The 25,011-nt window shown below is 45.9% G+C and overlaps 1 protein-coding gene across 2 annotated transcripts in view; it reads right to left on the bottom strand.

Annotated features, from left to right (window-relative positions):
- TSPAN2 (tetraspanin 2) overlaps nucleotides 1–19,130 on the bottom strand; it is a 44,288-nt gene extending 25,158 nt beyond the window's left edge. For both annotated transcript variants that reach the window (XM_082666764.1, XM_082666765.1), the window contains exons 1-2: nucleotides 19,003–19,130; nucleotides 3,174–3,276 (exon numbers count right to left, since the gene is read on the bottom strand). In XM_082666764.1, coding sequence (XP_082522890.1) covers nucleotides 3,174–3,276; nucleotides 19,003–19,071 — 172 coding nt within the window. In that variant the 5' untranslated portion in view covers nucleotides 19,072–19,130. The remainder of the gene's footprint in view (nucleotides 1–3,173; nucleotides 3,277–19,002) is intronic.
- Nucleotides 19,131–25,011: the final 5,881 nt, after the last annotated feature.

Raw genomic sequence — 25,011 nt, 5'->3', positions numbered from 1 at the left:
AAAGACCCAAGGGTCCCAGAGAGGAAAGCATCCCCCTAGAGGCGGCAGTCATGTGCCCAGAAGCAGGGAGCTAGACCACGTGCCTTCCTGAGGTCCCTCTCAGGGAGAGGTGGTATTTCTTTAAGAGTGCTTCAATGGGCCAAGCCTACTCTGCAGGGCTCTTTAACAATGGGGTGATAAGAGTGTAATGGGCTGATTGCTCTGGAACCTATTCTGAAAAGGAAAAATACACAGAGCAGTGCACAGTACCCTGTGACATGAAGTGAGAGTTTCCAAAAACTGGGCCTGCTTCTTCTTTAAAGTCCTGTTACCTCACACTGCTTGCTATGCAAGTCCATAAAATGGAATCCTGGTGTACTTTTCTTCTTGTTTTATTGCTAGGGAACTGGTGTCTTTCCTATTTGGAAAATTATTTATTGAGGAAAGAAACATCCATTTCTGTAAACATGTATATTGCTCTTCCTATTTATATTATAAGAAGTATTTCAAGTGGAGAAAAGGTTCCTGACCTCACAAGGACTTTTTCTTGTTGGCACTCTCCAGAGAGACAGCACAGGCCTGGGCATTGGCAGACCTGGGGTGCGGGCTGAGCCCCACCCTGAAGGGCTGGAAAACCACGGCTGACTGTCAGCACCCCTCCTCCTCTGCTTCAACCCCTGGTCCTCAGTTTCCTTATTCGGTTTAGCGCTAAGACTCTATGAGAATCCACTTCTCTGGACTTCAAGCACTGACCGCGAGTATTCTCACCACCAGACACTCAAGGGTGACTTAGAGAGGGGAGGGAGAACCAAGGGTGGGCAGACCCACGCCGCGCCCCAGGTGCCAAGAACAAGCAGGAAGGATTCAGGCCCCGCTGTGAGGGCTGTTGTTTTCCCCACCCAGAGTTCACTTCCTTTTCTTTTCTATTAGACAAAGAACCTCCTCCACTCTCAGTCCTTGTGGTCTGAGAGGGCTGACTCGCCTCAGCGCCAAGGCAGGTGTGAAGCCCAGGCTTCAGCCAACGAGCCCGTCCCGAGCAGCTGGCCGCGATGACTGGTGTGGGAACGGGCACTGGACCCAAGATTGCCAGTGACAGTGCGACCCAGGACTTCGGTTGGATCAGTTGGAATGAAAGAAGCGTGTACTGTTGCTGAGGTTACCTGGGAGATGGCGCCTGGAGCTGTGGGTGGACGTTTTATCACGTCTAGGGGGAACCTGCCCCAAACTGGGGACACAGGAAAGCGGAGCTAAGAGGTGGCTACAGACTGCATTCCAATCACATCACTTGTGTCCCTGTGATGAGAACTAATCCTGACTTTTCAGTTACGTGAGTCAAGAAATTTCTGTTTTGCTCTAGACAGTTTGAGTCGTTTCTGTGATTTGCAATTAAAAGCGTCCTGACCGATATGTCCATAAATATATGACATTTCTTGCATCTTGGGCTGTTCATGTTGCTTTAGTTTACATTAGGAAATAGGATCAGGAACGTCTGTATAGAACTAGTTTGTTCTCCTATTTAATGCAGGAATCTCCTGTATTGGTAAAGGCTCCATTCTGATTTTGGGTTCAATACCAAGGTATCAGAGGGATCACTTTGACCTGTAGAAGTCTGCTCAGCTTCTTTGATCTATCAAGGCATTAGAAAGCTTTTCTTATGTTGGCCCCAAATCTGCACCTGTGAAATTGCTATCAGTGCTTTGTCTCTGGAGCAACACAGACAGAGGCTGCCCCCCAGACTGGCTTCCATCTTTCCTTCCACATACCCACCCCTCTCTCTAACCGAGCAGGTTCCCTTACCTCAGGTTTCCATCTGAAAACCATGAGTTGTGACTTCTAGGCTTGACTCTGTCTATCATTGATATCTTTTTTGTTTTGATTCCTTCTGTCCCTGAGTTTAACGATGTTTAATAATAATATTTAATAATGCTTAATAAAGTTTCTTGTCTTTCTGTCCCTTTCTTCACAATTCCTACTGCAACCACCATGGGTTATGCCCTTATTTCTTCAGGCCTGACTATATCAATAATCTAGCACTGTCTTTTTCTGTCCTCCCCTCTCATTCCACAATAATCTCTTTAAAATGCAGTGTAGGTCGTACCCTCCCCCAAACCCTAAATCATCCTTCTATTGTTTATTAAATTAACTAGCCCTGACATTCAAGGCCCCCTATACTTGTCCTCTGTCCCTCCCCAACTTTTCTAATCTTAATTCCTACCATGCCCATATCCTTTACATTCTGGTAAGAGTCCTCTGCCCAGCCTCGGCTTGCTAATCACTATCCTGTAGACACACTGTGTGCCCCAAACCTCTGCAGTCCCTATTCTTCCTTTTCTCTATCGATTACGGTTGGTCTTTCAAACCTAACTCAAATCCTTCTTGCCTCACCAGTTTAGAATGACCCCTGATGCACCAACTGCAAATACCACTAAGTCAGCACTTGGTTACACACTAGTTTCTCATCCCCTACTTATCACATGGTCTCGGAATTGGAGGCTACGTCAGCCTCCAACTCCTCACCCCTTTCCCACAGTTGGAGGGAGACGGCTACTACCCCTCCCACACTGAGGCCTCTCTCCGTGGCAGCCCTCCCTCCGCCCCTCCCTCCTCTCTCCACCCCCCTCCTCTCCCCCTTCTCTCTCCCCTCTGCAGTCCCTAGTCATGGAGGGACTGAGATTGACCCCTCCACATCTTGAGATGTCTCTCTTCATTTTGAATTATGTGTCTCTCCTAGACAATTCAAAATACAAGATCACAAATACACAGAACCAGACCCTGACTGGGCAGGGGTCCCCCGTCACCCCAGATGGATGAGTGAATAACTGACTTTGTGGTGTGCCCACTTCACTCAGGGGGGCAAAGGGGCTTTTCCAATTCTTTGGAAATGAATTGTGGTTACACGCTGGGCTTCTTTTCTTGAAGTGGCTGAAAGAAACACAACAGTTCAGTCCCACCTGGTCTTCCTTGGTTTTAGAAGCAGAGGGATGAACCACGTGTGGGGTGGGCAGGGTAGGGGTGGTAGGGCCCTCTCCTCTCCGCTTGGACCACACATCCCTACCCCAGGGCCAGGTGGGCATCTGGGGCTCAGGTGTGCCTCCTTTCTCTCCCTCCATCCCCCGTCCCAGAAGTCCAGGTGCAGGCTCCACTCGAAGCCGGGGCAGCCCCAGCTAAGGCGGAGGAGAGCTGAAGTCACTCACCCATGTAGAAGTACTCTGGGGAACTGTCCTCCGACGAGAAATCCTTCATGGTGCCTCCAAACCGAAACCACAGTCCAAAAGCAATGACTGCCGACCCTGCCAGCTGAAAGGCAAACAGCCCGCATTTACAAGGGAGGGGAAAGTGTGTGCAGGACCTGGGAGGCCTGAGGCCCAGAATCTGAGGGTTGGAGGGGGGTCCCTAAGAAACCAGCCCGTCTCCCCTTCACGTTTCTTATAATAGGAGTGGAATGATGTGCTCAAAGCCCCCAGCCCACCCCAGGTCCCTGATGCAATATTAAAACTGGGGTTTCCTGATTGCAAGCCCGGAGTTTCTCCCATTCTGCCAGGCTGCCCCGCGGTTATGGGGCATACACAGCACAGCCCAGGAGGCGTCTCAGAAGGGGTATTCCCACAACAGTCCCCCGGGAAGGTATTTGGTTCCTGCCCTGTTGTCCCCTGCTGGGCACTTGGGATTTCCTCACCAGCACCACAGTGAGAGGTCACCGAGACAAGGTGAACTCCAAGACTGGGGGAAACCCACTTTTTTAAATGGGAAGAAAACACGCCAACCTCAGAACCTGCCCACACCTCCTGAGTGTGCAGTGCCCAGTTAGAAAGCCGTTTCAGAGGCGTCTAGAAGCCGTCCTAACCCCCCGGCTGCCACTGTCACTGTGCCGCACTGCCTGGGGATGGTTTTGCAGGCAGTGAGGGAAACTGGCTGGGGTTGTTTTGTTTCTTTTTTTTTGTTGTTTTGGTTGCTATTTTGGGTTTCCATGGAAAGCAAGAAAGGAAAAAGTAATTTTCTGAAAAAGCCTGGTCTGTGTGCTGCGTGGCTCAGGGAGAGGCTGAGTGGCCGGCGCAGGCAGCGGCTGGGCAGGCTGGCGGCTGGTAGAGTCATGGCCCGCTTCCTCTCCGCCACTCGGAGGACTTTTGTGAGGCTCCGCACCTGAGCTGGAAGCCTTTCCTTCCCAGGACTGTCACAAAGGCCCGCCAGCAGGCTCCTCTCTCTCCACAAACACCCATCTCGAATTTCATTGTGTCAATCAACAGATGGCCACTGGCACCTTCTGGACTCAAGGCACCACAAGTGAGCAGAGATGTAGAAAGAGCCCCGTGGTTCTGCCAACCCATCCAGTTAGTGTTGGGCTCCCCTAACCCATCCCCAGACCAACAGTTTAGAGGCTGCCCCCGCCCCAGCAGGGAAGAGTAGACACAGATGCCAGCAAAAGGGAGAGAAGCACACAAGTCAGAGAAGTAGAGGTTTAATAAGGAAAAATGATGTCAAAGTCAGGGTCAGACCAGAGCCCTGTTTATACAAGATCCTTCTGTCTGTGGGCTATTTGTAAAGGGCCGGGGCTATCTGTCTGAATATATATGAGGACTTTATCTTTCTTCACTCTCCATCTTCCCAAGGCCCATTCCCTCCATGGCCAGCTTCTTAAGCAGAGCAGCATGACTGCTGCAGGAGGAACTGGAGGGGCAGAGGTCTACCAGCTGGACTCTCTAATGTGGAACAACTAAAAGTTTTCAGTACTTAGACGAAAGCACTAATTAGATAAGGTGAGGAACAGCTAAAGGAACTGGGTGCAACCAGCTTTCAAAGGTTTTTGCATTTTTTAAAAGGGTAGCAAGGCGTGGAAAAATATTCCGAGAAGTCATGTCAAAACATTAACAATACTTTTCTTTGACAGGTAAAATTACAGGTGACTTTTCTCTTTTCACGATACTTTCTAAGGTTTGTGCGTGAAGCAGGTATTACTCTTGTAAGTTTAAAAGTGTGATATGGTAGTTTAACTGATCAGTCCAGAAAAAAATGGGGAGAGTTTTCTTGGGCTGTGCTTTAGTTTGGGAGGAAATTGGCTTTGAGGTCATTGCTGTTTCTGGTGCAGGGAAGAGGTCATTGTGAGGTCACTGCTGTTTTCTGATGCCCTTGGGAAAGCCCCATCCTTGGAGTGCTAGGGGCTCCCTGGGACAGATGTTCCCAGCAAAGCCTCACAGGCAGCCCTGCCTACGCCGCCTCTGCAGCAACTCGGTGGAAAGAGTTTCCAAGTACGAAGCGAAAATCTGTTGATGGAGGCGTCAGGCCAAGGCCTGTAATCACCGAGCAGACTGTGGAGGAGGTGACTGGTCCCAGGGACATCCTATCACGAGGCCACATTTTTGGCACCTCTGACCACAAGCTCTAATTTATAGCTGTCTGGGATCATCCTCCCAGACGGAATACATTTGTCCATTTTTGGCACCGATGTGTTTGATGCATAATGGAAAATTAAAAGAGAGGCTGCAATTTAAAGCCAAGGGGCAAAATGAGAAAAACTCGGCGCCTGCTCGTCCACACCCCCCCAACCCCAAACCCAGGCTTTCCTCCTGGGTCAAGGAAACTGTGGTGTGGCTGAATGTCGTCACTGCGGAGGGAATCCTCCCAGCATGCCGCCGGATCAGGAAAACTGTGGGCGGGGTCAGGTCAAGCCCGAGGCTGCGCCTGATGACAGCCATCCCCGATTTGGAAAGTGGCATCAACAGAGACAATGAAGCCCTTTGGTCCTTTGTAACTCGCTGTTCTTCCAAGACTCTTGAAATACTCTGTGTTCACTGGACCTTGGTTGCTCTATCACACACCTGAAATTGCTTGAAAAAAATTCACACCGGGCTTCCCTGGTGGTGCAGTGGTTGAGAGTCCGCCCGCCGATGCAGGGGACACGGGTTCGTACGCCGGTCCGGGAAGATCCCACGTGCCGCGGAGCGGATGGGCCCGTGAGCCATGGCCGCTGAGCCTGCGCGTCCGGAGCCTGTGCTCCGCAATGGGAGAGGCCACAACAGTGAGAGGCCCGCGTACCGCAAAAAAAAAAAAAAAAAAAAAAAAAAAAATTCACACCAAGTCCAGTCCAGTCAGGGGCAAAGTGAGCAAGTCTGGTGTCAGTAAGGCCCATTGCTCTGTGCGTCCCATACCCGGGAAGAGAAGTCTCACTGAGCAGCCTCTAGTGCTAAATTTTAACCCTACTAGACCAACCCCACAACCCCACCCCATGCCCCCATTCTCAGCCCCTCCTTTGCATTCAGATACAACACTGTACCTCTGGTTGCACCTCAACACTGCAGCCAACATGAGAACAAATAAGGATGGAGAGGCTGCCCCTTCACGTTGCTTTCCTTCTCGTGCCTCTGCCCGTCCTCATCTGCTCTCCTTCCTCCCTGTCTTTCACGGAGGAGGTAACTATGGTCCTGACTGGGTACCGTGTTAAGCATTAGGGAAGCAACGATGAAAAAGACATGAAAAGTCTGACATGGAAGATAATCCCGTAAACTAATAAATGCCACAGGACACAGGAAGTGTGCTCCACGGACCTGCTTCATTGCCCAGGGATTAGAGCAAAGCGTGATGACCAGCGTGCAGCAGAAGGTGTTCTATTTTGACTTACAGCTTGAAGAATGAGCTAGAAGTGTCGGAGCAGGGAGGGACTGGAGGGAGGAGTGAATGCCAGGCAGAGGGAACAGTGTGGGTAAGGGCTGCGTTGCCTTTCGTGGAACCCTGTGCTGGGTAGAGAGAGGAATCTGGGGAAGGTCAGAGTCTGGGGCTTGAAACAGGAGTTAGGGCACACGGCTCACAGCTTGTACTAAGCTTGCTACCATTGTGGAAAGTCCATGGCAGGGCCTTGAGGAGAGGGGAGGCGGGAGCCCTCATTCTGATGGGGGCAATGAGCAGCACGAGTGCTGCCTGATGCCAGACACGATGAGAAGCCAAAGGTAACGACCTGAGTGGTTGAAGGCCAGAGGGGGGATGTTAGGGGCTGGACGCGGTGATCGGCGAGGACCATGATGGATCCGCTCTACCAACCAAAGAACTTTGCCGAGGGCTACTCCGCATCCGCGACTAGTACCAATCCCCATGCCTTTGGAACAATTACCATTAGAAATACTGTTTTTCCAGGGATGGACTTTTTCATACAACAGCATGAGTAGGGCTTTGATGCTAATCATTTAATAAACATTTGCTGAGCATCTGTCGTGAGCCAGGAGGCAAGGATTCATAGATAAGGAAGATCCAGTTCCTTCTCCAAAGGATCTCAGGGGCTAGTGGAGAAACTGATCCCACCTCTGTGGCCCAAGAGGGACTCTAACAATGCAGGTCAGAGAACCAGCCCCTGAGAAGACCCCAGATGTCATCATTCTTTGCATCACCATTTGTCTTCCATGCACCAATTGTGCATTAAGCACTCAGAGAATGTGATGCAACAGGATTTTGAGGGCAAAAGTGTGTACACTAGTTAAAAAGAAGAGAGAAGTAAAATAGAAAAAGAAGATAGAAATGTAAGGAATAGACGATGACATTAGATCAGGGATTACCTGGTACAATTACATTATGCATTTTCATGGACTAGTCATTTCAGTAGCTAACCATATTCCAGAGAGTCTGCAGGACAAAGTTGCAAATTGTAAGCATATGTCCATGGAAAAGCCTGTATGTGTTCTAAAACTAAAGCAGCAGAAAAGAGGACTACAGACCCAACTGGAAAACTTTTAAAGCAAAGTGGATGAACAAAAAGTTTCCTTTAATTAATGTTTATCTGCCAGAAAACAAGTCATTTAACATGAAGCAAAGCTTGTTATTGGATTTCAATTATATTGTGCTGTATTTATTTCCACTCTCCTGGGATTGCTGATCAAATGTTCTATCTTGAGGACATATTCTTTTACTTAAAAATTTTTTTTTTCATGAATCACAAACATGGTTCTTAGGAAGGCACCAAATTGGAGGGAGGGTAGTGCTGAGATACAAAAATGTGAACATCACTCCCCAGGCCTGGGTCCTTCATTCTTCTCAGCTCCCCCCACCTCCACCCCTTGCCTCCAGCAGAAGGTAGCCCACCCTGATCACAAAGAGCGAATACATGCTACTCTGCTGTCTGATGACTAAACCCACCAGAAAGCTCCCTTTCTGGGTAAAAAGTATCACTTAGGGATGTTCTCAGGCAGCTCATGTGCTTTTCCCTAGATAGGAGACCCAGTTAATTATCCTCAGAAGCTCTAGCCACACAGTTTCAGTTCCTTCTCCCACTTGGGGACCCTGCTCTTGCTATTTCCTTAGCTTACAAAGTTCTCCTCTGCTCCCCTCCACCTGGCTCACACCCACTCACAGCTGTCAGCTCTCATGTCACTTCCTCTGCGAAGCCTAGCCTAGCCCAGGTGTGTGTCTTCCTCCATGTCTCATACAACCACTTCTGTTTAAATATTTCTGTAATTAAAAAAGAAAAATTAAGTCCTGAGCTATGTGAGGGAAGGGACAGGGTTTATATTGCTGTGTCCCAAGCACCTACCCCTCTGCCTTGCACAGCCACCTCCCAACAGACATCTGTTAAATGAATGCATGGAGGGCCTTCACAAAGGTACAGTTTAGGCTGTGCTGTTGACTGAATTGTGCTCCCTGCCACAATTCATGCGTTGAAGCCCTAACCCTCAATGTGATGGCATTTCAAGGTGGGGCCTTTGGGAGGTGATTAGGATTAGATGAGGTCATGAGGGTGGGGCTCCCAAGATGGGATTCCCTCATAAGAGACACCAGAGAGTGCTTTCTGCCACGTAGGACACGGGGAGAAGGCAGCTGTCTGCAAGCCAGGAAGAAAGCTTTCACCAGGAACTGAATTAGCTGATACCTTGATCTTGACTTTCCAGGCTCCAGGACTGTGAGAAATAAATTCCTGTTGTTTAAGCCACCCAATCTATAGTTTTTTTTTTTTTTTTTTTTATGGCGACTTGACCTAAGACAGGCTGATAGAAGCAATTGTGAACAAACTCCTTCACAGCCCTCCAAGGGAATACTTCCCAAAGTACTGATTTCAAATTCATCTGCACCTGGGAAACACTGTGCAGACATCTCAGATGGCACTGTGTGAATACACTGTTGAATATACTCAGCAAAACATTTTCCCACAGAAAAACAAAACAAAACAAGAGAAGGTAGTATCAGTTCTGTGTTTTCCAAGCCTGCAGGGATGTGTGCCATGCATCAGGCATGGACACAAAGAATAAATCTATACATGCCTTTTATAGGCAGGACATATGAATACTTAATGTAATCATGGCAACACACACACACACACACACACACACACACACACACACACACAATGCACTTGAATGAAAAAATAAACAAAATGAATTCTGTATTCCTGCCCCTCCAGGGTGAATACCATGTACATACATACCCAACTCTTTTGCAATTCTATTCTTTGGGATGACGTCACTCAGAGGGAAATGACACTTCAATCCTAGAAATGTGATTAAAAGCTTTTAAGCTAATACTTGCTCTTGGTGGCAATTCTCACCCCAGATGGAATCAGGTAATGAACATTCACAATTCTTGATCTGATTGCAAATCACATTATGATACCATAAGGGTAGTGGGAGTTTCATCCTTTTAGCAGGCAAAAGTCGGAAGCACATTTGCTCTAGAAGATGATACTAATTTTCTCAAAGAGGTAAGCCAGCTCCCAAGATTTTCATCCAATTATGCAGTGAAAGCAAGGCAAGGATTGAGATGGCACTTCCTCAAAATCAAGGATTTTGTCAGAAGAAATCCAAGAGCCAAACGCCATATGACATCCAGGTGAAACCACCTCTGAGGAAGCTTGCTACCCTTGCCTCAACATCAGGACCCGGTGAGGTGGAATTGGGAGGCAGGACTACGGCAGCATATGATGAGACGGCTGCTAGGTTGGAAATGCATGGGTGTCAGTCTGGAAACGCACTGGTTAGTTGCCAGTGTTTCTGATTTCCCCTATTATTTTCCTCACAACAATTTCATAAGAACAAGCTTATGCTAAGAAATTCCTGAAAGACTTCCTTCAGGTAAGGATATATTTTAAAAATCAATGCTTAATTCTCTGCACTAATGGATGGGTTCTGCAATTCAAACCACGATAGAGCAGGAGTGTTCTATGCATCTCCAGAAAGATAATTGGGCTACATATTTGTCCTAATTATACCTTCTGCTGTTTGTTTAGGTTGTTAGAGTTAACTTGTGTGGATCAATTGACATTGCTGGGGGGTGGGGGGGGGGTAGTACAAAAGTGCTGGGGGGATACTAAGGTCGGGGAAGGAAACTGAGCCAGGATGAAAAGCTTGCTCTGAATGATAAAGCAGATAAATATAGATATGGAAAGTGTATGTATTTATTCAGTGGTTGTACACAATGCCTTCTTCTAAAGAGATACAGGGAAAAGGAGAGGAGAGATCAGTAAGGATTAGGAGAAAGATGATGGCTGTATAGTTTTCTTCATACAGTAAAAACAAATGCCACAGGCTACTGGCTAATGATTCCACTGAGCAGACGGCTCTATCAAATGAAGATCAAATACAACTAAAGTAAAATCCAATCCACCAAGTTATCAAAGTGATTTAAAGCCAGTGTCTGTCTTACCTGACCGGGGGGACGAGCTCCAGGAGGACAATAATGGTCTTTTCTGTGATCTCTGAACTCCCTCCTGGCAGCATCCAGCTGGCTCTTATCCCAGGCTTGCCCTCTGAGTAAACAGGACTTTGAGGGCTACCCTGACGTCTATGACATCTCAACTATATTGCACTTTTACATAAGCAAAGATGGAACATTAAACAATATTTATTTTACAGCCTAATATTTTTCAAGGTAGTTTGAGAGAACTACTCTTGAGCAGATAAACAGGATTTTTGAATATCAATCAATAATAATGATCTTCACCTGGTTTTAGTTGTTACAGACAGACAATGGGAGAAAAAAATGCTTCAGGTAAAACTCAGGTTAGATTGGAACAAGCCAAAACACTTTGTTTATTCAAAAGTTAGCTTGAATGGAATCCTGAAAGTCTTGTATTCTAGAGTGAATTTTTCTTAACAGCAATTTGACCAGAAATCATTTGGGGTCAGAGAGGCAGGCAGCACTGGGCCACTTACAGGGGACTAGACGGGTACAGGGAGCACAGGGAGACCATGTGGGCTTCCTGGATGCGTGGCAGCAGCTTCCAGGCCCCATCCCTGCCCCACTGGGGGGCTCTGTTGTCCCTGCCTAATTCCTTTGCCCCAGTTTATAAGCTGACTCTTTCACCATTACAATGGGGAGGACAGGGCTTGGCACACACCTTGGAACATTCCGCAACTGCTCTTGTAGAACATTTTACCTCTTCTGAGTATTCAGACTGAATAATGATGCTCTGGGACAGGATAGTAACAAAAACAATCCACATTATACGCTGTGTTGTCGAGGAGTTGTAGCAGATAAAATCAGGGGGTTCTAGGCAGCCCGGGTTTGAATCAGGCTCTGCCACTTAGTAGTCCTGTGATCTCAGGCAAGTCCCTTAACCTCACTAACCTTCAGCTTCCTCAGCTGCAACGTGGGGGTAATAATAGTGCCTCCTTAAGAGATTACATGAGTTCACCTTACATACTTAGAACCATTTAGAACTGTGATTGCCCAGCACTTATTGTTATTATGGTGGTAGACTCACTAATGTTATATTCAAACTGAAAACTTAATCCTACTCAAGATAGGAAACACCATGGCCATGATTCTAATGATTTAGTCCTCGGCTGCCTTCCTCTACTAATTTTTATTTTAGCACTACACTCTTTCCATGACAGCTGGGATTCCCTTGAGTTTCTAAACCTCTATACTAGGTATGTCGGTCCTGCTTTCCAGAAAGTATGTTCCCCCTCTCTCTTTGGTTTTAGTTTTTATAAGACCCAATAAGAGAAAAACAGGAAAAGATGACTTATGAGAGAAAGAATAACTATATTTAGGCTAGAGCTATCCAAAAGAACTTTCTCCAGTGATGTAAATATAAATGTTCTCTGTCTGTGCTGTCCAATACTGCAGCCACTAGCCACCCATGGTCACTGAGCACTTGAGATGTGGCTAGTGCAACTTAGAAGGTGAATATTAAATTCCTTTTAATATAGATTAATTTAAGTGTGAAAAGCCACATGTGGTTAGTAGCACAGCCACCATATTGGAGAGTGCAGGTCTGGAATTCACATGCTCATCACAGCTTCAATCTTCTCTTCTTGTCAGTCTGTAGACTTGGAGTGGTTAAGAGGACAGTTTCTGGGGCCACGCACAGGAACCCAACTCTGCCACTGGCCAGCTCTGAGGCCTCGGACAAGGCTCTTAAACTCTCTGTACCTCTGTTTCCTTATATATAAACTAGGGGTGACAATAGCTGCTATTTCAGAAGGTCATTGTAAGGATTAAGGAAACTAATATACAAAATGTGCATGGGGAAGCAGCCAGCACGTACCTTCCATTTATATAATGCTTAATATTCTTCTTCAAGTTCTCGCTCCTGAAACTAATTTTAAACACTGTCTCTTGATACATACCCTTTCTCAATTCCCATCTTGCTTTTCCTCTGCCTTAAACCAATCAGGGGTGTTCTCAGCCTTTCTCTTCTTTCTCCCACATGCCAGAGCGTTATGCACCTCTTTGCACCTGCATTTCTGGAATGCATCAAGACAATCCAACACTGGATATAATCTCCCCAGCCATAAACTTCACGTTTTCTAAGCCAGTAGCATTTATTATACCTTATATTCCATGTGCCCTCATAAATGTGTACAGTGAAAAGAACACAGGGTTTAAAATCAGAAGACCAGGGTGTGAATCTTGGCTTTGCTCCTCCCGAACTCTTGGACCCCAGACATACTGTGCTTGCCTTTCGGCTTTCACATCTGTAAAACGGGGATTACATTACTTCATGGGATTGTTGTGATTCATGATCAAATGGGATAATGTATGTAAGAGCATTTTTAAACCAAAGCATCATATGAATGTTATTTTTGTCCCTAATTAAACCCAAAGAGGATGAAAAAAGCAAGCCAAGGTAACCCCTATTCGTCTGTATCATGTGCTCTCAGCCCATCTGGTCGCCCCATCTTATGGGCTTCTTTCTCAATTCCTTCTCCTTAATTCCTTTGCAAGCATGACATGATGGTTAGTAGAGTGTCACTTGCTTTAGGAGAACAGCCCTGTTGTGATATTAACTGTCAGTGTTAAGGTGGGGAATGGAAGTTATGTTCTCTTTTGTCACACATGATTGGAGACCCAAAGATACTACATATTCTGGAATAACACAGTGAAACATAATGGGCAATGGACAGGTGACCTCCTGGTAATTGTAGAAACCAACAAGTCTCAGTGTAAAAGAAAATTCTTAGAAGAATAACGGTAAAGTGGTAAATGGAATTAAGAGAACTGCCACAAGGAAGCCAGGTGAGCAGGCCTAAAGGAAGGGCACTCCCTGCCCCATTCAGAAATGAGAGCCACCAGTGGATCTTTGACCTCTTGAGGCCACATCTAAACCGGTGCTTCTCAAAGTGTGTTCCCTGGACCAGCAGCATGAACAGCATCTGGGGGCTTCTTAGAAATGCAGACCTACCAAATCAGAATATATATTTGAACAAGATTTGTATTCATGTTCAAGTTTGAGAGGCACTGATCACCAAAGGTTTTCCTATTTCTACCCCCTGGCCTTCCCTTGGTAGCACAGAAGCAGGGCGGGGAACAAACAAACGGCTCCAGCGCTAGGGTCTGTTAGCCAGAGCTGTGCCAGTGACCGCCGAAGCTATTCTAGGTGCTGAGAGATGGAAGAAGAAGGATACCAGCACAGCACACTCCCTGCCCCGAGGAGCAAAGACATTAAAGAGTCAGTAAACTATACTCAAAGGCACAAAGGAGCACCAAATAAAGGTCTTCTGAGTGCCTCAAGATCAAGGACTGTGTCTTAACCATTTCTGAATGCCCAGCATTTGGTAGGGTGCTGGGCACATAGCTGGTGGTAAGCACGTACTTGCTGAGTGACTAATTGCAGAGGAAAGACTTCAGGCCTTTGATAAGCTACAAGACTCTTGCCACTTTGCTTGGTTGGTTGGACTTAGGACACCTGTTTCCTACTTCTCCTTACCTTTATGAATCTCTTGGATTCTAGATTCCACTTTCCCACTTGTTTTCTACTGTTTAAATATGACTACCAGTAATATATATCTATGTTACTGAATATTTACTATCTCATGTACCATACTTAATACTTTACATATATTTACTCTTTTATCTGCACCAAAGTCATACACTGATGTTGATACTTGATTATGTCCATTATATAGATGAGAAAATGGAGGCTCAAAGAGGTTAAACAGCTTACTAACGAAGCACCCCTGTTTAGTAAATACTATGGCCAGGAATAAACCCAGGAAGTGAGATGCCAGTATCCACCTTCCAGGCTTTGAATTCGTGGATGTGAATTGCCATGCTGCCTAGACCTGGCCGAGGTCTACCAGACTCCTGGAACCATAGCTCTGGCTTCTGCAGGCTGGCTCCTATCATAGAGTCCTGCCCCTCCCAGCACCACTGGGCCCCTCTGGTCCAAAATAGGGGAGGCTGCCGCTCTCTCCCCACCTTGACAGGAATCAGAAATGGAGACTATCCAACGACAGGGCCAAGGAAATTCCTATCTGCCTTCTGGGGTGGTCTAGCTTTCGGGTGGACCCATAGAATACTTTCTTCGGGTATTTTTTTAAACAAGTCTTTCTGACAGGTGGTAGCTCTGGAGCTACAGTTTGAAATGAATTTGGGAAAGAGGAGTAGACAAGTCAGACATCTCGTAAGCCCACGAGACACGGTCTTTCCTAAAAGCACCTGTTAGGCATCACCAAGTGAAACTCCAGAGCTGCATTAATAACAGTGAGAAGGAAAGGAGAGCAACTTCAAACAAGCCATACATATATGGCATCTGACTTTCAACAATGAACGGTCCTGCTTCCTGTTGGTCGGCGACCCTGAGCAGCTCACACAGCACAGCGGTGGGAAAACGCCGAGTACACAACAACAAACCGAGGAATAAACAGAGCCCAGGTTTTTTTCTTTCTTCTTTAAACCAACACACGTGGCTTGGTAGATTGTGGTGTTTTATTTATATCACTATGCAACGGAGGGGAAAAAAAAAAAAGGTGATCGCAGTGAAAGGCATGGGACCATGCCATGCTATCTGACTGTAATGTCCGAATTTAGACATGACAGATATTGGGAGGGGTTTCATGTTAGACATCAGCCATGAAAAGAGAAATTAATTTAGTGGGGCTTGGGGCCAGGCTTTACTTTTGTTTTGTTAAAATTCAATGGTGAGCACAGTCAGCAGCCCTGGGCCGGGGAGTGCTCTGCTGGCTCTGGCAGGCTCTAGCTGAATGTTTATAAAACCAGGAGCACAGCCTAGGGAAACTTCACCCAGCTGCCAGAAGGAGGTTGCGAATCGATTTGCAGATCACAAAACATACCCCACCCAGCCTCTGCGTCTGCCTTCTGGTGAGTTCCTGACAGGAAAGGAAGTGTTGTCACCCAGGGGGACCCCAGACCTCAGAAGGACAGGCACGCAAGCATCTAAGAGTGTGTAAATAGAACGCCTGAAGTCATGGCGAATGCCTGTCCTTCCAGGAAAACTGTCCCCTGCCCTCTCCCCCTTCCCCAAACTTCCCACAAACCCTCTAACCAGGAAAAAAAACAACTTCAAAAACTAGGGTGGGGCTTTCCTGGAATCAGGTTCCCTCAGTTACAGTGAAGGTACACATCTAGACAATTTATCCCAAACAATCGCTTTCCTCTAAATAATTAGGAGCCTGTTTCAGGTCGCCCCTTTCCCTTTGGTTGTACAGTTATAGACATGGGAGAGCTGTCTGTGACTGCTGCTGGTCCCTGGTCCCCATTCCCCATGGAATGAGAGTGAGGAAGGCCCCATATTCTCCTCCTGGGCCCAATCTGTACAAAGAACAAACCGACAGGGAATGAGCAGGAAGAGACAGGCTCAGTCCTCCAGATAAAGTTGACAATTGATTACCTTTGCAAATCGGGAAGGCCATTTGTATCCAGTTCCCTAACCTGTAGATTCATCAATTCTTTCTACAGATGTTTATGGAGTGCCTTCTATAAGCTGGGTACTATTAGGCGCTGGAGATATATCCATGAACAAGACAGAAAAAGATTCCTGCTCTCAGAGTATTCTAAGTCCTAGTGGGGAAAATCCACAAGTACAAACTGAGAAGCCAGTGTGTAGTCATCCTAAAGCAAAGACAAGCTGTAAGTTACTTGGCAAAGATATACACTATTCCCCGATACTAAGGGACTCTGGGGAAAGAGCGCTAACTTTTATTAAATGCTTTCTATGTGCCAGGCACTTAATAATAAAAGTAATAATTAAAAAAATTTGAGCACTTACTACATACTGGGCTCACAGGAAGGTGAAGTCAGATACTTTACATATTTCCTTTGAATCCTCTCAGCAACTCTTTTACCTCAATTGTTCAGCTGAGAAAACAGGGCTAGAAGTAAAGATAATTTGCTCAAGCACACTCTGCTTGCGATCTCTGCACTTGAGCCTGATCCTTTTGTCAGCTGGTGGTCACACTCACCCTTGCTCTGTTCCTCTGCCCGTGGGTGGTGTGTCACCCCCCTCACCCTTGTCCTCCTCCATCCTACCAGTCCTTCAATCTTCAGCTTAAACGTCCCCTTCTTCGGGACAACTGTCCCAACTCCTCACTATTGCTGGGAACTCCTTAATTAGGTCGGATATATAAAAGGTCATGCCTAACCCCAGCGGCTAATACATGATAGGCACTCTAACATTGCTTTGTTCCTACTTCCCTTCCTTCCTGTGTTTAGAGTCAGAGGTGTGAAATTTGTCACTTGATTATATGCTGTTGTTGTTTGTTTGTTGTTGTTCTATATTCATTGGTCATTTCCTCAACTAGATTAGCAGCTTAGGGAACAGTATTTTTAATTTATAAATTATATATATATATACTTTTGTCAATATAAATTATGTATATTTATTTATATTTACATATATAAGTTATTTTTACAGTTCTTGTGCATTGATTCTTTAACAGAGTGGTTCTCAAACTTGAGCAAGCATAAGCATTTCCTGGACTTGTTTAAATAGATTGCTGGGTCCCTCCTCCAGAATTTCTGATTCAGCAGGCCTGTGATGGGGCTGAGAATGTGCGTCTCTGGCAAGTTCCCAGGAGGTGCTGATGCTACTGGCCCAGGACTCACACTTTGAGAACCACTGGTTAACTACATGTACCACAGTGCTTAGGAGCATGAAGGCTGAGTCTGAGTCCCACCTCTGCCACTCATTAGCTGTGTGACCTTGGGCAAGTGGACCTATTTGAGCCTCAGTTTTTCCTTATTTGTAAGAATGGGGATAATAACAGTATGCACCTCAGGATTGTTGTGAGGATTAAGTTAATAATGAATGCAGTGTGCATAGCACTGTCCCTGACACACTGAAAATGCTCAATAAATGTTGCCTATTATCTTGGAAAGGCTGGCACAGCATCAGGCACTAAATAAGCACTGTACCCAGCCTAAGAATTCCTTCTCAGACTTCGATAAAACCTCTTTTGAATTTGTAAGCAGTGAGAGTGAAGAGTGTCACTAAAGCATGACATTTATAATTAACAGCTTTTGAAATTAAGCCAGGCTATTCAAAAGCACAACATAAAGGGCCTTTAGAAATGCCCTTCCCGATAGTATGCTGGATGTAAATGCCCAAGCGTACAAAAGCCATGTGTATTTTTAAAATTCAGGGCTGTCTATGGGGTACCTCCTTCACACCTTCCCCTGCTGCAGGATGCTGAGGATGGCAACTTGACCTCTGAGAGCTTGGAATTGCTGGAGTCACCCAGGCATCTGGGCTAATGGGTTGGCAGACACAAGCAGAGACCATCCTTCAATAATTAATTAGTTGGAGTCACGGGAAAACAAACTCCCCAGAGCAGATAAGACAAACAGCAACCTCCTCTATCCTAGTTATTTTCAAGCACCCAGCCCCCTTGCTGCTCCCTCCCAGCTCTAAGAACTTCTTCACCCAATGCAAGATCTGTATTTTCCTTCAGGGTCTGTCTGAGCAGTTATAGTGACTGACATTCCCTTGAGGAAGCCCAAGAGGAAATGTGCAAAGACAATTTTCAGACCTTGTCTCCCAGTCCTTCAGGGCCTGAGGCAGAATATCCAGGAATCTAGGGATGGTCTAGCCCTAATCTTGTCCCAGTAATACAGGAGACAAGGGTCATGGCCCTATCAGCCGGTGAACCACTAATCCTGGGAATGTTGTTCATTCAACGCAAAGTTGAATGAGATCATCTCTGGGAGCAGTAGGATTTAGCAAAGGCTTTGAGCTGGGGTTTGTGGGGAGGTGCTGCTGCCCCTTGCAAGCCCCTCCCTTCCGCCCATTCCCTCACAGAAGAGCACCACCGCCTCCTTCCATCCAGCGGTACCCTCCCCTAATGCCCAGAAAAAGGCTGAACCCCCACCAATACCACTTCCACTGCTACCCCCAATTTCCTACACAAGCCCGCCACAGCCAGGTGATGTCTCCGCACACTCCGGATGGGGCACCACCTCTGGCAGTCCCGGCGCCCTGGCGGGCCCCTGCTCCAGCGGAAAGACAGAGCGAGAAGGGGGTGTGTGCGCAGAGAAGCTGGTAGCCCCGCACCTGGTGTTACCAGACTCCAGATGAAAACCGAGGCAGAGAGGTTCCTCAAAGGGAAGAGCCGCACGGGGTCTCCCCCCTTTTCACCATTTCTCATTGCTCAATCTCTCTCTCTGTCGGTTCTCTCCCCCTCCATCTTTCCCTCCCTCCCCCCCTCCCCACCCCGCCCGCTTTGTCTGCCTTTTTCTTCCCTCCGTCTTTTTGAACACCCTGCCTTCAGGAGCCCGGCTCGGAAGCCGCAGCGGTCAGCTCCCCGGGGCCCCCTGCCCTGCGTCCCCGCCCAGCCCCCTCCCCTGCCCGGCCCTTTCCGCTCCGGGTCTCACCCAGAAGAGCAGGTTGAAGCCGAGCAGCAGGTACTTGATGCACCGCAGGGCCCCGCCGAAGCGCCCCATGCTGCGGCCCCGGCGGCGGGATCCCGAGTCCCCAGGCCCGGACTCGGAGCTCCGGCAGCGCCGGGAGCCGGCGGGGAGGGGGCGGAGCGCGAGGGGCCTTGGGCGGGGCCGGCGGGGGGGCGGGGGGGCGGGGCTGGAGCCGGCACAGTGTGAGAGAGGGCCGGGGAGGACCCCGAGCCAAGAGGCTGGCGATGGGTGGGAGCGCCGCTGGGTGGGGGTCGAGCGGCCAGAAGGAGCAGGTACCCCGCTCACCTCCGGAACGAGAGGCCGCCTCCTTCCCTCCCCAGGCCGGGCGACGAGCCCCGCAGGCACCCCTCTCGCGGTGGTTATCGGAGCATCTGCGAGGAAGGAGCGTCCACTGGAGACCCGAGACTCATTTAATCAGAGCTCTGTGCAAAGACTCATTTGAGGCCTGCGGTGATGGTTGAGAATAAGGACACGGCCCTGGTGGCTATGGAAACTAGGAAGATGGCCTCGGGTAGAAGAGATAAGTAGGACCCAAAGCCGCCCAGAAGCTGGCAGTACCCGTCGCGGGACACCCGGCCCGGGGCATCCGGTCCCAGGTTGTGATTCCCCAGCGCCTTGCGAGCGCACAGGCCGCGGAAGCAGCTTCTAGGGGACCCTCCCTCGGTCCCTTCCGCGCGACTCCAACTCTTACCTTAATAGGCAAGAACTGGGAGAAGAAGGCGTGGGATGCGGCTTCCCTGCGCCCAGAAGACTGCGACCCATCCTGCTCGGCCTGGCCATTGGAGGGGAGTCAGACACTCCGGGTCCTGCTGTATTCGACTGATGGGAGAGCTTGGAAAGGAATCCAAATCCTCGGGGATTATTGTGATGTGGAAATGGGAGCAAAGGGGGGAAGGTTTTGTTTCGCTTTATTTTATTAAGTTAGGGGTCTGGTGGGGAAACCAGGCTCCCACTCCGAATGACTAAGTGTCTGCAACATGTGGTGCCAGGCAGTACGGGGGCGACAAGAAAGTGTAAAATCCAGGGAGCCTATGCATTAATTCAGTAAAACTTTAAGTGCCCGTTATAGGCCAGGGATAGTAGCAAGCCTCAGGGACTCGACAACGAGGAGACAGCCAGGCCTGCTGCAACTGGCTCTGGTGGTAGAGACAGATCTATGAGCAAATTATAGCAAGGTGAGGATGTGGGGCAAGGTTCTGGTAAGCACCGCCTGCCCTCTTGGCACTGGGCAGGGAAGGCTTTGCTGAGGACAGTGGGCCTGAGCGAGTCCTGAACGAGTCTGAGCAGAAGGGAAGAGCAGACGGGGCCGCAGGTGCCAAAGCACAGGGCTGGAGAAGCCAGGGGCTCCTGGGGGGCCTGTGAGAAGGGGAGCAGCCCAAGTGGAGCAGAGGGAGGTGAGTGGAGAAGGTGCTAGGGCACAGCTTTCAGTCAGCTCACAAAAGTGCCAAGCTGTCCTGGGGCCTCAGTTTCCTCATCTGCAACATGGAGGTACTAGTACATACCTCGTGGAGTTGTGCAGGTTAATGAGTTAATATTTGTAAAGTACCTAGAACAGTGTCTGGCACAGAGTAAGTAAGTACAATATAAGGGTTAGCTATCACTGTGTTGTACTCTACCAGTCAGTTTCCACCATGTTGCCGTCTTTACCATCTGTGTCTTTGGACACTTGTTTGAATATCTCATGAATTTTAACTTATGAAAATGAAGAGAAGACAGAAAAATGAATGTGTGGATTCTGGTAATAAGTATAAGCCCCAAATAGTGAAATAGAGGCAGAGATGGAAGTCATTAGGAATGCAGAAAGAGGCACATCTTTAGTTTCAGTCAAACACTTATTGTCCTCTCTGATCTATCCAAAAAGAAAAGAACTAAAGAATAGTGTCCAGTACATGGTAGGCGTTCAGTAAATCTCTGAACTAAATGAACAACAATGCTATGATACTTTAAATATATTGTTGAATTTTATGTCTCTAAGACAAAATACATTCTCGACCCTCTGGGAACAGAACCCCTATTATAAATCTATTATTCTTTCACACTACAATTTTAGCACACATGCATTAGAGACAGAGGGTTGCCTGCCTAACGTAACAGATATAGATTTTGAGTGTAGACTTCCCCAGCCACCCACCCTCCAACAAAGTTGTGTCTTAGGGGAGCTGACCCTTGACAGGACTAGGACATCCTAACTGATAACACGTGTTCAAGAGTACATCATTATATGAAAGTAGGAGACTACATTAAATTAAATAAGGAAGTTAGCCTTTAAACTAGACATTATGCAAAGCCAGAGACAGGAGCTAAAGCAGGGCATAAGATGGTTAGACTTCTATTTTTAGTCAAATTGGGGCTGCATGGAGGATGCTTTGAAGTTAAGGCTTGAGACTAATTAAGAGACTACTATTGCAGTTCAGGTAAGAAATGAGAACCTGAACCAAGACAGTGGCAATGGGTTTAGGAAGGAGGCTCAGATTTCAGAGGTATTCAAAAGCTTGATGAAAGATCAAGACAGATTGGATATAGGGATAGGAGGGGAAACAGAGGGAATGATGACTCCTGGGTTTCTTACTTGGGTGAGTAACCAGGCAGATCATGGAACCATTAACACAGATAGAGCTTATAGACGATGGAGCAGGTTTTGGGGAGAATGTTACAGATACTGTAGGTGGGCTCACCTGTCACCCAATCCTATGTCCAATTTAGAGGCTAGGAAGGTTAAGTACTTGCTTCCTGGTATCCTTTGCAGGTAGGGGTGGTAGTAGGACACAGTTCTGATTAATGGGATTTATGTGGAAGTCTGTTGGGAGGTTTCTGGAAAACCTGAAATTGTCTTCGTAAATGGTTCAGTTGTGGGACTTCCCTGGTGGTGCAGTGGTTAAGAATCTGCCTGCCAATGCAGGGGACACAGGTTTGAGCGCTCGTCCAGGAAGATCCCACATGCTGCAGAGCAACTAAGCCTGTGTGCCACAACTACTGAGCCTGTGCTCTAGAACCCGCGAGCTACAACTACTGAGCCCACGCGCCACAGCCACTAAAGTCCGTGAGCCTAGAGCCCGTGCTCCACAACAAGAAAAACCACCACAATGAGAAGCCCATACACTGCAATGAAGGGTGGACCCTGCTCGCCGCGACTAGAGAAAGCCTGTGTGCAGCAATGAAGACCCAACGCAGCCAAAAATAATAAATAAATAAATAAATTTATTTATTTAAAAAAAAAAAGATTCAATTGTCACTGGCATTTCTTCCTTCCCTCTTTTCCTGTCTTGAACTCAGGCATGATGCCTAGAGCTGTAGAACATTTTGTGACTATGAGGAAAGACCAAGAGAATTGCAGACCTGCCAGCCAGGATATCATTGAACTGCTGAACCAACACCAGCAGGCACCTATCTCCAGGTTTCTTGTTATGTAGGAAAAATAACCCTCATTTTGTTTGACACTTAAATTCTGTTACTTTTAGCTGATGATATTTTAACTGACATGTGAAGACAATAAATTCATGTTTAGATCTGTTGAGTTTTAAATGTGATGGGAAATCCAGATAATGTGTCCAGGAGACAAATGGAAATATGATTGAGATTCTGGGGAGAGGTTTGGACTGTAAGTTTAACTTAAAGATTCATCAGCAAATGTTGATAATAGAAACCAGTGGTCTCCAAACTTTTGCTCACATGTTCCCTAAAAGACTTATGAAAAAATATGTTCTCCCTTGCACATTTCCCCCAATATTTTATTATGAATATTTTCAGGCATACAAAAAAGTTGAAAGAATTGAGCAGTGAACACCATATACTCACCACCTAGATTCTACTATAGCTGATTCACTTTGTTATAAAGCAGAAACTAACACACCATTGTAAAGCAATCATACTCCAATAAAGATGTTATAAAAAATATTCCAATCAGAAATTTTATCATGATTTACAAGAATCAATATCTAGTGATGTATAACATTTTTGTATATTTCTATTTTTGTGACATACTGTCGGTAAGGCATATGTCAGTCAAGCACACCCATACGTAACTTATTTCCAGTTTATTAAAAGTCATATAATTCCATCTGCATCCTCAAATTACCCTTAAGGCATTTTAGTAGCATAGTACACCCAAAAATGTAATATACCAGCATTTTTACTCATAACAAATCAGATTTAATATTATACTTTATCAGATTCAATCTTCAGTTTGTATCATTGCAGATATTATTCTAATTTAAGAAATAAGCTGCATTTAAAATTTTAAAATTCACACCAACTGTCATCTCCGTTTAGCAAATGTCTGTTTACGTCAAAGAATATAGAAAGCCGCCTTCAAGTAGCCCTTATGGTGAAAATCATAGTTTTTTGGAACTACAACAAATAGTTTGAATAAAAACGTTTGAACTTAAAAAATTTTTTTTTTACTTTAGTTACATTACTTACCTCTTCATCTGTCCATTTGTCAGCCTATCTTATTTTTTATGCATTTCCAGATGAATTTTAGACAATATATTTTACCCCTAAACTCTTCAGAATGAATAACAGTAACTAGAGTTCAAATATTTGCTTATAGTCTTTCTTTTTTTAGATAAAATTTATCTGAATGAAATGTTCACATTTTAAGCATACCTTTGATGATTTTTGACAAATACTTTTGCCTTTCTAACTCCAAACCGTATTAAGGCATAGGACATTACTATCACCACTGAAAAGTTCCCTTGTACCTTTTCCCAGTCAATCCATGACCCCACCTCTCCTAAAGAAAACTACTGTTTTGATTTTTTTTTTTACTATAGATTAGTTTTTCCTGTTACACAATATTATATAAATGGAATTGTACAGTATTTACCCTCACACGTGGTTGACATATAAAATTATTTATTATAAGTTTGAGTATATGCAAAAGATGTCATTTCTGATGTATTTCAAATTTTGACATTTTAAAAGAAAATGGTCACATCCCTCATTTTAATGCATTCAATAGAAACTAAATACCAGTGTGATCGGCTACCAACCATCGTCCATTTTTTTTAATCAGATTTGATATTTGAAATGACAACATGAAATTTTTGATCAAGACTTGTAGATGATGGTATCTTCAATTTTTAAACATTCCTCATTGATGAGAAACTTAATTCAAAATATTTTTTTTTTTTGCGGTATGCGGGCCTCTCACTGTTGTGGCCTCTCCTGTTGCGGAGCACAGGCTCCGGACGTGCAGGCTCAGCAGCCATGGCTCATGGGCCCAGCCGCTCCACGGCATGTGGGATCCTCCCGGACCGGGGCACGAACCCGTGTCCCCTGCATCGTCAGGTGGACTCTCAACCACTGTGCCACCAGGGAAGCCCCAAAATAATTTTTTAAATTGAGGTATAATTGACATGCAACATTATATTAATTTTGGATGTACAACATAATGATTTAACATTTGTATATATGCATCATCTATTTTAAAAAGTACGTGAAAAAGCTCCTCTTTAATATGGTGAAAGCTTTATGTCTTTCTTTCTTCTCCTTAAACTTGTATTTTATTTCACTTTTTCCATGAAGTGTAATCCCAAAGCAATGCATTTTTATGTGTGAAAGATTTTTCTTGAATGTTCTTTTATACTTGTTCAAACAAATATTATTATATGTTTAATAAAAGAAATTAATGTTTCCTTCTGAGACCATAAGGCTCTGAGTGTTAATTAATTTCTTCTAGGCTGAGTTATCATTAAAATTATTCTTAGTATACAATTAATTAAAATAACAAATACAATATAAATAATCAATCATTAAACATAAAATATTACTGGAAATGCATCTGTTAGTGAGATTGGTGGGGTTGGGATTTTTTTCTACTAGTTCATGTATCCATGAATGAATATTCCTTATTGCTAGAACAACACAGGGCTCAGCATAAATTCCCTTAATATTTTTTATTGCTTTGATATTAATGCTAAGAAACTTTGTTTAGACAAATAAGTAGATGAGGATGGAAGGAGTTGTTATAGC

The sequence above is a fragment of the Grampus griseus genome (genome assembly GCF_964374135.1).
Source record: "Grampus griseus genome assembly, chromosome: 1".
Lineage (NCBI taxonomy): Eukaryota > Metazoa > Chordata > Mammalia > Artiodactyla > Delphinidae > Grampus > Grampus griseus.
This window is presented reverse-complemented; position numbering and strand designations above follow the sequence as displayed.